At 32.8% G+C, this 12601-nt stretch overlaps 1 protein-coding gene across 5 annotated transcripts in view; it reads right to left on the bottom strand.

Annotated features, from left to right (window-relative positions):
* Positions 1-12601, bottom strand: part of POT1 (protection of telomeres 1) — a 79740-nt gene that overhangs the window by 44995 nt on the left and 22144 nt on the right. For all 5 annotated transcript variants that reach the window (XM_025471531.3, XM_025471530.3, XM_025471532.3 and 2 more), the window contains 3 exons: positions 10435-10548; positions 9610-9657; positions 7416-7530 (listed from right to left, as the gene is read on the bottom strand). In XM_025471531.3, coding sequence (XP_025327316.1) covers positions 7416-7530; positions 9610-9657; positions 10435-10548 — 277 coding nt within the window. The remainder of the gene's footprint in view (positions 1-7415; positions 7531-9609; positions 9658-10434; positions 10549-12601) is intronic.

Here is a 12601-nt window from a genome sequence, read left to right as displayed (position 1 = left end):
TCTCCACCTTCATTTTCTAAGTGGAAATCAACTTCTTACTGGCATGGACAAAAGAGAAGAAAATAATAATGAAGAGAGGCTTAGTTCATCTCTCCAAAGCCTTAAGGAGACACATGATGATTAACCATGCACCGCTAGGTGTTTTCCATTCCTGAAATATAGCCGAACACTCTTACCTGAGTCAACTAGACATAATTTTTTAGCTCTTGGTAAATGGAAAACTCCATGCCTACCCAATCCACAACCTCCAGCCTTTAGAATAGGTAAAGCTATTGTTCAACTTTATTTTTTTTTATTGTTCAACTTTAATAAACTCAAAAGGACAGTGTGTTTTACAATGAAAAGTCTATCTTACATAGCTGACAATAAGAGGACAAATAAAAGTGGAGTCTTATAAATTGAGGAAAGACTAAAAACAGTAAAATCACAAATAAATATATTCATTGTATCATAGTCTATCTGTCTTAACTATTTCTTGAGAATAGAAACAATGACATATATCTTTGAATTTCCTACATCTAATATAACACCTGGCATACAGAAAGTACTTAATGCTTATTGAATAAATGAATAAATGAGTGAATGAAAAAAAAACTCTATATATTTATTTATTTTAAAAACCACACATTAAACCAAAAATGTATGTGTGGCTTTGATATTAACTGAATATTCAGATTACATATGTACATACCATTGATTAGTACTTTGCAATCTGGTGTTCACAGGGTGGGGCACGAACTTTTGGTATGTTTAAGTCTTTAGGCACGTATGTGCATCCTGTGCAGCAAGCTCTATAACATTAACTATCATCACATTTTCTTACGGATAAAGGACTGCTAAAGGGTTAAAACTTCTAAAGATGCAAAATTCCAGACTTCAACCTCTATTACAAAGCTGTAATCATCAAGACTGTATGGTTCTGGCACAAAAACAGACACAAAGATGATTGGAATAGAACAGAAACCCAGAAATGGACCCTCACCTCTATGGTCAACTAGTCTTCAACAAAGAAAGGAAAAAACATCCAACAGAAAAAAAAGTCCCTTTAACATATGGTGTTGGGAAAACCAGACAGAAGAATGAAATATGGCTCACTTTCTTACACATACACAAAAATAAATTTAAAATGGATGAAAAACTGAAATGTGAGACAGGAGTCCATCAAAATCCTAGAGGAGAACACAGGCAGCAACCTCTGTGACCTCAACCCCAGGAACTTCTTACTAGACATGTCTCCAGAGGCAAGGGAAACAAAAGCAAAACTGAACTATTGGGAAACTTCAAGATAAAAAGTTTCTGCACAGCAAAAGAAACAACCAACAAAACTAAAAGGCAACCTATGGAATGGGAGAAGATATTTGCAAATGACATATCAGATAAAGGATTAGTATCTAAAATTTATAAAGAACTTATCAAACTCCACACCCAAAAAACGAAAAATAATGGGCAGAAGACATAAACACACATTTTTTCCAAAAAAGACGTACAGATGGCCAACAGACACATGAAAAAATGCTCCACATCACTTGGCATCAGAGAAATACAAATCAAAACCACAATGAGATACCATCTCCTACCAGTCAGGATGACTAAAAAATTAACAAGTCAGGAAACAACAGATGTTGGGGAGGATGCAGAGAAAGTGGAACCCTCTTATACTGTTAGTGAGAACTCAAGCTGATGCAGCCACTCTGGAAAACAGTATAAAGGTTCTTCAAAAAGTTAAAAATGGAACATTCTACAACCCAGCAATTGCACTACTAGATATTTATCCAACGGATACAAAAACAGTGATTTGAAGGGCACATGCACCCTCTTGTTTACAGAGGCATTATCAACAATAACTAAATTATGGAAAAAGCCCAAATGTCCATCAACTGATGAATGGAGAAAGAAGCAACACACACACACACACACACACACACACAGAAACATTATTCAGCCCTCAAAAGAATGGAATCTTGCCATTTGCAAGGATGTGGATAGAGCTAGAATACTATGCTGAGCAAAATAAGTCAGCCAGAGAAAGACAAATACCATATGATTTCGCTCATATGTAAAATTTAAGAAGCAAAACAGATGAACATAGAGGAAAGAAGGAAAAAAAATACAGAGAGGCAAACCATAAGAAACTCATAGCTACAGAGAACAAACTGAGGGTTGCTGGAGGGACAGAGAGTGGGAAGATGGGGAAACTGGTGATGGGCATTAAGGAAGGTACTTGAACACTGGGTGTTATATTAAACTTGATGAATCACTAAATTCTATCCCCAAAACTAATAATACACACTATATATTAACTAACTTGGATTTAAATAAAATCTTAAAAAACCCAAATAAGCCCAAACAAAAAAATCAAAGCAAACTTCCAAAGATGCATTATCAATTTTAAAATATTAAAACATATATTTTAATATACATGTAATTTTACATTATAGTAAATGCTTTAATCTCTCTTTGATGAATCAGAAGTGTCATGGATCTTATGGAACGCCAATGAGTTATGAATTATTCAGTAATTAATGAGTTCTCTTTTTTTTACCATTTTAATATGGAGTTTGTTAACACTTTAAAAAATTATAAGACACTACATAATCATTTAATATGCAACTAACATTACCCATGCAAAATGAAATATTCAAACAAGAAAGCTATGTATATTAATGTACAAATGTCAAATCATTCTCCTAAGTGAATATATTTTTACACAGCCAAAAATAGCATTCTAGTGTTAGATGGGATGTTATATAGACAGGAAAAGAAAAACTCCTAGGGAGGGCCCTATATCCTAGCATCCTACTCCAAGAACTAAAAGAAAACAAAATAGATAGGGGCTCTCAGAAGTCCAATGTTTGGATACTGCTCTAAGAAATTTGATTATAATGCTCAGTTCATGGCTAAAATAGATATCCTTTTATGATAATGAACAACAAACGATCTGCTTCTAGAAATACTCTAACATCCAGAACTGTTCAAGTTTAATCAAACTGCTTTCCAAAAATGGAGAATCTTAATGGGAGACAAGTATGGAAACCAAATAATTTCAGAACATAAAGCATTCCTGAGATAAGACTAGGGACCCACAGGTGATGTACCACATTATGTGGCACAAAAAGGCTGAGACCTATAGGGCCCCAAAGTTTGAGGAAAGGAAAAAAAAAATGGGGGGAGACGTGGACAGTCAAAAAATGATATATCAAGTATTTTGGCTATCCTCTCCCTTCTTCCACACTCAAATATTAGAAAAGTAAGCACCTCTACTCCTCCCGTTTGCTTCAAGAGCGAGCAGGCATTATGATATTAATAACAGCAAGTATGAGCCACATACTATTAAGTCTGCAAGTGTTTGATGGCCTGCATACATTTATCTTTACTTACCAAGAACAGACAATAAGGACAGAGTAAATGTGTCTCAAGCTTAAAGAAACTGTAGGCTATTTCTTAAAATCTGAGACAAAGTAAAATTAAACTTTTCATAGGCATTATCTAAAGAAAATATGATCAATGGTACCTGTGTAAGGCAAAAAGCTTATACACCAGTCTAACCAGCTCTCTGAAGCAAAAGTAAATGTGAGGCTTTCAAAAATAAATGCTATAAAGTCTCAAAATCCTAAGAAGGCAGCAATGACCTTGTCTTCCTATATAAAAGAGGACATATTATGTACCCCGGATGAATCAATATCAAAAATCAATTTTGATGATACAATGATCTTTTAATAAATGTTGTTTCCATAATCTTTGAGAAATTCTCAGTTTTCATGATGAATCTTATCACAATTAAGAATGTAACTATCTATTTCCTTTAAACAACGGGACTGATAGACTTCTGCAAGAATAAAAAGCTACAGCTTCTCCAAGACTGAATATAAAGCTTGGGAAATAAAGCATTTGCTACCAGAAGTGAGACGGCAGCATGCTACAGGTCATATGCAATCACTATTACTGTGGAGAGAAAAGTCTTTAAGAAAAATTTTAGTCAAGAAATACAAGTGCTAGAGTATACCAGTAGCCTCAGTAGCACTGAATTTAACATTTATAAAATAAATTTTAATGAAAAATCCCAGCTAATGATATATATAAGAGAAGAAACTTTTTTCCATTTACCTAAATTTGAGCTGCATAAAGGTAATCTTCCTCCACATAACTAGTTATGTACATCTGGATGTAATATTTAAGATGGTGGTCTCATATTTGCAAAATAATATTGCTTTATGTAATATAAAAAAGGCACAGCTGTGGATTGTTCCTGTACATTTGTTCTGGTACATGTCAGTGGTAACACTAATGAAGTTGATCCTTTCCTCAACACAAAAAGTGTTATTTGTCTGACTCTCCTACAGCATGTTAAAGGATGAGTTCTATCAATAGAAATAAAAAGTATAACTAAAGTTATGTAACAGATAATTTTAAAATTTACCATCTTGCTAGTAGTAGAGACATCTCACTATATTTTAAAATATACTTCAGAGTTTCAATGAATATGTTGTGATAAAATTTATGACATTCATTTTAATTTAGTATCTCAGAAAAAATAGAGAAACATATTATCATTGTAATAACAGATGGTTTATCACTACTCATGAATTTTTTTATTAAGGGACTGGATCCAACTAAACATATCTGATAGAGATATAAAATACATATGAATATATAATAAATATTACAGTTCCCCAAGGCTTTCATTATATACACATGATTTAGTAACACTGTCAGAAGAAAACATAATTATGCTGTCTAATAACAGCTTAAAATTAATACTGAGTCATCAATGTTTTAAAATCAGCTATCAGGGAGCCCGGGTGGCTCAGTGGTTTAGCGCCACCTTCAGCCCAGGGCCTGATCCTGGACACCCGGGATCGAGTCCCACATCAGGCTCCCTGCATGGAACCTGCTTCTCCCTCTGCCTGTGTCTCTGCCTCTCTCTCTCTTTCTCTGTGTCTCTCATAAATAAATAAATAAAATCTTAAAAACAAAAACAAAAACACGGGATCCCTGGGTAGCTTAGCGGTTTAGCGCCTGCCTTTGGCCCAGGGCGTGATCCCGGAGTTCTGGGATGGAGTCCCACATCAGGCTCCTTGCATGGAGCCTGCTTCTCCCTCTGCCTGTATCTCTGCTTCTCTCTCTCTGTCTCTCATGAATAAATCTTAAAAAAAAAAAAAAAAAGCTATCAATTTATTCTATATTACTAACATGTTATTTTTGAATACATTTGTTGATTTAGTAAAAACGTACAGTGACAAGAATTAGCAACATATCAAGTGTGAAAAGTTTTTAAATTTTATCTTCTATCAAGTCAGATAGACATAACTGACAGTAATGTAGTTTATTCCTAAATTCAGCAGGCCAATTAGAGCTACCAGGTAACACTCGCAACTGGAAGAGGATCATAGTGATCACACCTTTACAGTAAATTCACAGAATGTTAAGATTCAGAGAGGAGTAAACCTGATGATGAAAACAAACCACCAAGGTAAATATCCAAGTGTATTTTGAACAGTATTATGGAGTGGGGAATGTAGACTGTGGGAGAAAGTAAAGTCAAATGAAAATATTTGAGAAATAAATACTTAAACAAAAACTTCTCTGCTTCAACCTGTTTAACATTCCCTTTCTGCTAAAACAGAAATCATCAGTTTTTAATAGAACATCCCTCTGCAACCTCCAGACTTAGTTACCACCTATTTCAAATTTCTCTGGATTTCTTAGTTTTCATGCAGTCACTTTCATGAGTAAGTCTTTATATTCTGCATTAACAAAATCCTCTGACCACATGAAAATAAGATGTTCTTCTCATCCTGCACTAAAGAGTACATTTCAAGTTCACTCAATAATAAAATTTGCATATGTATAATTTAATAAAGTATTTTTTAAAATATGAACTCAATGAGAACATTGAGTTGTGTTTCTAGCAGGAACCACAGCAGCTGGCATGTAACAGATAAAGACTATTTCACCAACAACACTGTTTTGCGTTAACATATCTAAAACATGGCTACATCTTAAAATTTACAGTGAAGCATAACTTAATTGGCAGAGCTTTTCCCGATGATACATACATAATGGTGCCTTTTACAAACCTTGTTTCAGGTCAGATTAAATAGATTAGTAACTATTAAATTTAGTTGAACTGAATTAAACCAAAGTAAAGGTATATGGATTATTTACTATCAGAAAACTGAAATTCCTGTGTTCTGATTCTTTTCCACATCAGTCTGTTTAAAAGCTGGCATTATTATATAGAATTAGTATGTTATATGTTAATTACCTTTAAAAAAACCAAAGTACTATGCCTTTTGACTGAGGTTTAATTTATTCTTTCTTTTTTTTTTTAAAGATTTTATTTATTTATCCATGAGAGACAGAGGCAGAAACACAGGCAGAGGGAGAAGCAGGCTCCCTACAGGGAGCCCAATGCGGAACTTGATCCCAGGACCCTGGGATCACGCCCTTAGCCAAAGGCAGATGCTCAACTACTGAGCCACGCAGGCATCCCTAATTTTTCTACATCTGAAGTCGTTATTGATAGGAAAGTACTTACTACTGCCACTTGGTTAACTGTTTTCTGTCTTTTAGCAGTTTTGTTCTTCATATTTTGTCGATTTTTTTTATGTAGTGACATACTCTGATTCCTTTCTCATTTCCTTTCGTATATATTCTGTAGGTATTTTCTTTGGTCTACCATGGAGTTTACGTAAAGTTATAACAACTTATTTTATGCTGATAAACATTATACAAAAACTATACTCCTACTCCTCATACACACTTGATGTTGTTATAATTTGTATCTTTATATTGTGTATTCATTAACATGTGTTCACAGATATTTTTTATACTTTAGTCATTTCATTTTCAAGTTCTATACCAGAAGTAAAAGCGATTTATATATCACTGTTATAGTATTATTCTGTATTTGTCTATATATTAACCTTTTCTAGCCTATTTCATATTTTCACAGGCTATCATGTTGCAGTTTAGCAACCCTTCCTTAATTTAGTCTTTGGAATATAAAGACCATACTTACTTTATAAATGAAAATAGCCAAAAAATATGCATCAGCATTGTTTGACAATTATAAATCAGAATTGAGGGGCATCTGGGTGGCTCAGTCAGTTATATGGCTAACTCTGGCTTTCAGCTCAGGTCATGATCTTTGGGTCCTGGGATAGAGCCCTTCCTTGTGCTCTGTGCTCAGCAGGGAGTCTACTTGGGGAATCTCTCTCTCTGCAACCTCCTCTCCCCACTCACAGGCAACCATGCATGCATGCATGCACTCTCTCTCTTTCTAAAACAAAGTTTCTAAAAAATTTAATTAATCAAAATTGAGCCTCTAAGATTTACAGTATTGAAAGAGTATGTTTCTGAAACCAATAAATCAGTTCCAGCCCATCAAAATCTTTACCAATTTTAATACCTACCAGTTCCTTTGCTTAGATATGGAGGCTTAAAGAACTTCACAACACCATAGACATTGACGACTGTGCCACCCTTAAGTTGATTCAGGGGTGTATATATATAGTGTGTTGTTGGAACCTAAGAAAGAGAAGCCAGTGAATATATCAATACTAAGTATTTACATTTTAGAATAATGTTATGATTAAATTTTTAAATTATCAATCTAATTGCATTTTTTTCCCTGTTAAGTGTCTAAAAAGAGGCTGTAGCCTGAAAAAAAAAAGGAAATACACAACCTATAAAGGTTACTATACAAACCAGTTTTTCTGAGAAAGGATTTTGATTATAAATACTATAATTTGTATACAATACTAAGAAATGCAATTTAAGAGATTTTGGTTCTGGATTTTAACCTTAAGTAATACCACTTCAAAACTTGTGGTATATATTTTTTTTTTTTTCCGATATTACTATAAAGATTTTACTTAGGCCTAAAAAGCCAGATTTTGATTATAAATGGTATAAAGACACTAAAAATGGTAAAAATAGAAAAGTTTTCTGAAATTATTGTACATAAGTTTGGAAAGAAAGGGAAAAGTGATTTATAAGGACATGTCTGCATATTAGTCAAATAGACCTTAAAAGGGTTTAGACATCTGGCCCCAATACCCATCCATCCCATCCACATCGAAAATAAGGTTACTACCTACCACACTATGAGCTAAAATTTTAAAAAATCAAACCAAAATGAGTTAATTGGCTTTTTCAAGGAGTCTGATCCTTTAGTTCAAATGCAAGAAAAGTAGAGCTTAGAAATCTCATCAATCCTTGATATAAAAAGTTGTAGCTCATAAATGATGAAAGAAAAATAATGGTCAGCATTATGGGACAGAAAAGAAAGATGTGTGATCAACTGACAAAATAACTAGATCCAAGATATTATAGTTATCTCTCTAATGTATAGGTAAATGGGGCAGAAAAGCACAGTTCAATGACACTATTATGGTATTCCATGTAGATGAACAACAAACAACTTTTGATTCTAATTTGACTTTCCATGTAAATAACCCAGTATATAATGTGCACAGCATTTAAGTTATATTCTAATAGTTCAGAATACCCCCTGGGCTCTCTGAAAAGACATTTTTGCCAATTTCATAGGCTTTGTTTACTTCTTCCTTAAATACAGGTTCATAAATGTATCAAATATTTGAAGCTGAGAATCTAAGAAAATTTTGAGAAAAACTAATACCTGGGGCTAATTCATGCTTTTAAAGTTTATCAATCCTTTTATTGGTTACAGTTTCTATAGACAAACATGAATTATACTACCATATAGTATTATTCAGAATTTAAAATCAATATCCCATAGTCACTGTTAACTAAAACAAAGTTCCTGGACTCTGTCCATTAGAAACAAAAGGGTTAAGAATATAGGCAGAAGGAGGATGCCTGGGTGGCTCAGTGGTTGAGCATCTGCCTTTGGCTCAGGGTGTGATTCCAGAGCCTGGGATCCAGTCCCACATCAGGCTCCCTTTGAGGAGCCTGCTTCTCCCTCTATGTCTCTGTTTCTGTGTCTCTCAGGAATAAATAAATAAAATCTTAAAAAAAAAAAAAGAATATAGGCAGAAGGTAAACTTTATATTAAACTTCATCATATATATTACCTTTTTCCAATTCCACTCAGTTACATGTAGCTCACCTATAAAAATGGGAACCTTCCTATCGCTATAACAAAATCTTAAAAAATATTGAAAAAAAGATTTAAAAAATGAAAAATGTATCACAAATATAATAAACTTCTTAGGATCAAATAATTTGTCAAATCACAATCTGGCACATGATAATGTTTATAAATACAGCTGATGAAGAAACAAAAGTATCTGCTAGATGTTTAAATATAGTACTAATCCCAGTACCTTCACACAATTAAAACTTTTTTTCCCTTTTAATTTTCTTGATATATAACTTATACAAAATATCAGCAGATATTCCAGGCAATAGAACAACCAGGTTTTAATTACTAGGTAAACATATGACTCAAATTTAACATTTTTAGATATAAAAAAGTTAGAGACTTTGTTTTCCCATTGTATTGATAGTATTTTAAAATGAGTCTATAAAGCGGATCAAATATATATGTATGTACATACATGTGTGTATCTTTACGTGTGCGCGTGTGTGCATATTTCCAATTAAAATTGAGTATCATCTTACCAAAGACATTGATTCTGCAGAAAAATCTCTTACAGATTTAACATAAACCTGAAAACAAATAAAGAGCATTAACTTGTATATAAACAACCTCCACTGTGATTACAGACGTTTAATTGCACCTAAACAATTTGAATATTCAAATTCAAGAGAATGTCATAGAAGTATGGCTTATAAATTAAGATTGACATGTTTAAAGTTGTCTAAGTTAAATTTCAGTCTAATCCATAAATTTAATATCACAGGACCATCCCCAGCACATATAATTCCCTTTCGGATACCACAGAAAAACAGGCAGAAAGTGGTCTTAGAAGCACATGGCTTAGCCCAACTCTACTTGTCTGACAGCCTAGACCAAACAAGTAGTCTCCACATGTGCGCATGTGCACACACACAGACACACACGCACAGGGGCTGTGGGGGAAGGGGTTAAGACAGAGGCAGAGAATGAACATCTTTATAAAAAATAAAATAGAAGGAAATCAATTTTATGTAATAATGGGCACTTAATCAATTTAAAGTGAAATCAAGTAGACCATCAAAAGAGAGTGCTGGTTTAAGTGCAAAGAATAAGATCAGGTCTAAAAATTCCATTAGTAATTATCTTTAAGGGATCTTTTAAAAATTCCGTTATTTAAATAATTATCTGTGAGGGATCTTTTTTACCTGGAGTCATTCTAAACATAAAGCCAAAAAAAGAATTACGTTTTAAACTTAAAATATTTAATTAATTCAGTCAGACTAGTTTATCTGCAGCTTTACAGAAATACTATTCTATCCCCTTAACTCATTAAAACCATATGATTGGACTAAAAGTTACATACTTACATAAACAGTTGATTTGAAGTCCTCAAATGCTTTCAAAAATAAACAATGTTTACCATCTCTGCTTGTAGATGAAGATGCTGACAAGACAGCAAATCCAGCCACTGCAATGGTGTCCTACATAGGAAAAAGTGGTTTTAAATCATCAAAATATTTGTAATTCTGAATGTATATAAATTCTTATTTTTATTATTATTTAAAAACAGGAGTAATTCTACAAAATGGAAAACTGGTTACCCTAAATTTGTTTAATGCTTCCTGAACATAAGATTGAGACTCCTACTTCCTCTAAAAGGTATCAACAATGTAGTCCTAGACAGGTATAATGTGTCATGTCATGAACCAGGAAAACATTAAATCACTCAAAAAATTTTATTTATTTAGTTGGAGTTCAAAAATCAATGTTTATCTCCATTTATATGAATAGGTTTGCAGAAATAAACAATGGAGACATAACAGATGATTCAATAGTATTAAGAATGAAATTTAAATGAAACTAAATGTCACAGTTGACAGACTACAGTGAGAAAGACATGTCATTAGTATAAAAACTCCATATTGTCACAAAGCTAATATATGTGCATATAAATCCAGGCTATGAGACATAAATAAGAAATTTCCATTTACATACTAATAAGAAAAAAATTGTCTTTCTACTTAGGTTTATAATATTAATAAGAAGCCAGTCCCCATTTATTCCTGCTTCTCTCATTCTTTCGTTAAATCTCATTCTCCAAATACTGGATCATACGCATTCAGAAAATCTGGTCTTGCTGCACTCTACATATATAACATGTGTGAGATTTTATATATATATATATATATATATATATATATATTACATATATGAAATTATTACCCTATTCTCCTAATTTTAACACCAAAATCTTAAGATGCATAAAAATTCCTGGGCTTTAGGCAGCTTCCTTCAATAATCTTACTTCCTAACAAATGGAAGTCTTCTGCATTATTGACTTCTGCTTTGCACATACAAGGAAGGAAGGGTCTGGTCTCAATGCCTGGAATTCTCTGTTTAGATCCATTAAAAAAAACTGTAAACACCTTAACAACAGGGGTCATGTCTTATTCTGCTCTGTATTTATAAGGTTTGGCACAAAGTGGGCCTTTTGTTAACAAACTGTGAACAAAATACGGATCTTACATCGCCTTTCTAAAATCTCTAGCCCTATTCAGAAATTTTAGCTCTGCAAATTTCTGCATTTTTTTCTTTCTTTATGGGAGACTGAAAACATAATTGTGTCTGTGCTGATAATGCTAAATAACCACAACTCTTCAAAGATAAACAGGAGACAATATTCCTTCTCACTGAATATTCTCTGTTTTTACCATGTTTTTAGGCAGTTTTAAGGGGGAATAAAATAAACAGTAAGATCGCCTCTGGAATAAATAAATTACTCTTATAAACTGAAAAATACACAATGCTTTCAACTTACCTCAGACTAAAAATTCTGATTTAAATGAAAACTTGAGATTTTAGTCAAAGATTTAAAGTTGTTTAATCAAACTAACACAGGAAGATAAACAGAAGTAAGGTAGTCAATGGTTTATCAGTTCTAAATCCTCTTAAAAGTACACAAAAAAATAACCTATCTCATGTTATTTTCTATTTTACTTAAAAATGTCTTAAATATTATATGGAAAGAAATACACAAAATACAGGTGGTTAGTCATAGAGATGAACATTTTTCCATTTTTCTGTATAATCTAAATAATGAGTATTTTATGATGGAGAAAACATTTTAAATAGAAAAGATCACTGAAAGCAGGACATCAGCATTCATAAGAAAAAAATTTTTCAAAAGTCTGATTCTATTATAACACTAGCAATACAATTCAGTAGAAGGTTACAGTAAAACTTTTTCTCCAACACAAATTCAACAATATAGAAATACCAAATATATTTAAGAAAACTATTGTGTTTATTATATTTATAAACCTGAACTTATATTTGAATACACATCTATAAACTGCATTAAAGGCTCTCAGTGATTCCATCCCCATCAACCTGGCCTGTTTTACTACCATATACATCTATTCAATACTTTACAAATCAGATTCTCTTATATGCCTAGTGCTTTTCCACATACATTTTTTGCTTATTCTGAGCCCCTGCTAACAGTACCATTTTTCTCTTTTACATATATCTGAT

This window comes from Canis lupus, chromosome 14 (genome assembly GCF_003254725.2).
Source record: "Canis lupus dingo isolate Sandy chromosome 14, ASM325472v2, whole genome shotgun sequence".
NCBI classification, from domain to species: Eukaryota; Metazoa; Chordata; class Mammalia; order Carnivora; family Canidae; genus Canis; species Canis lupus.
This window is presented reverse-complemented; position numbering and strand designations above follow the sequence as displayed.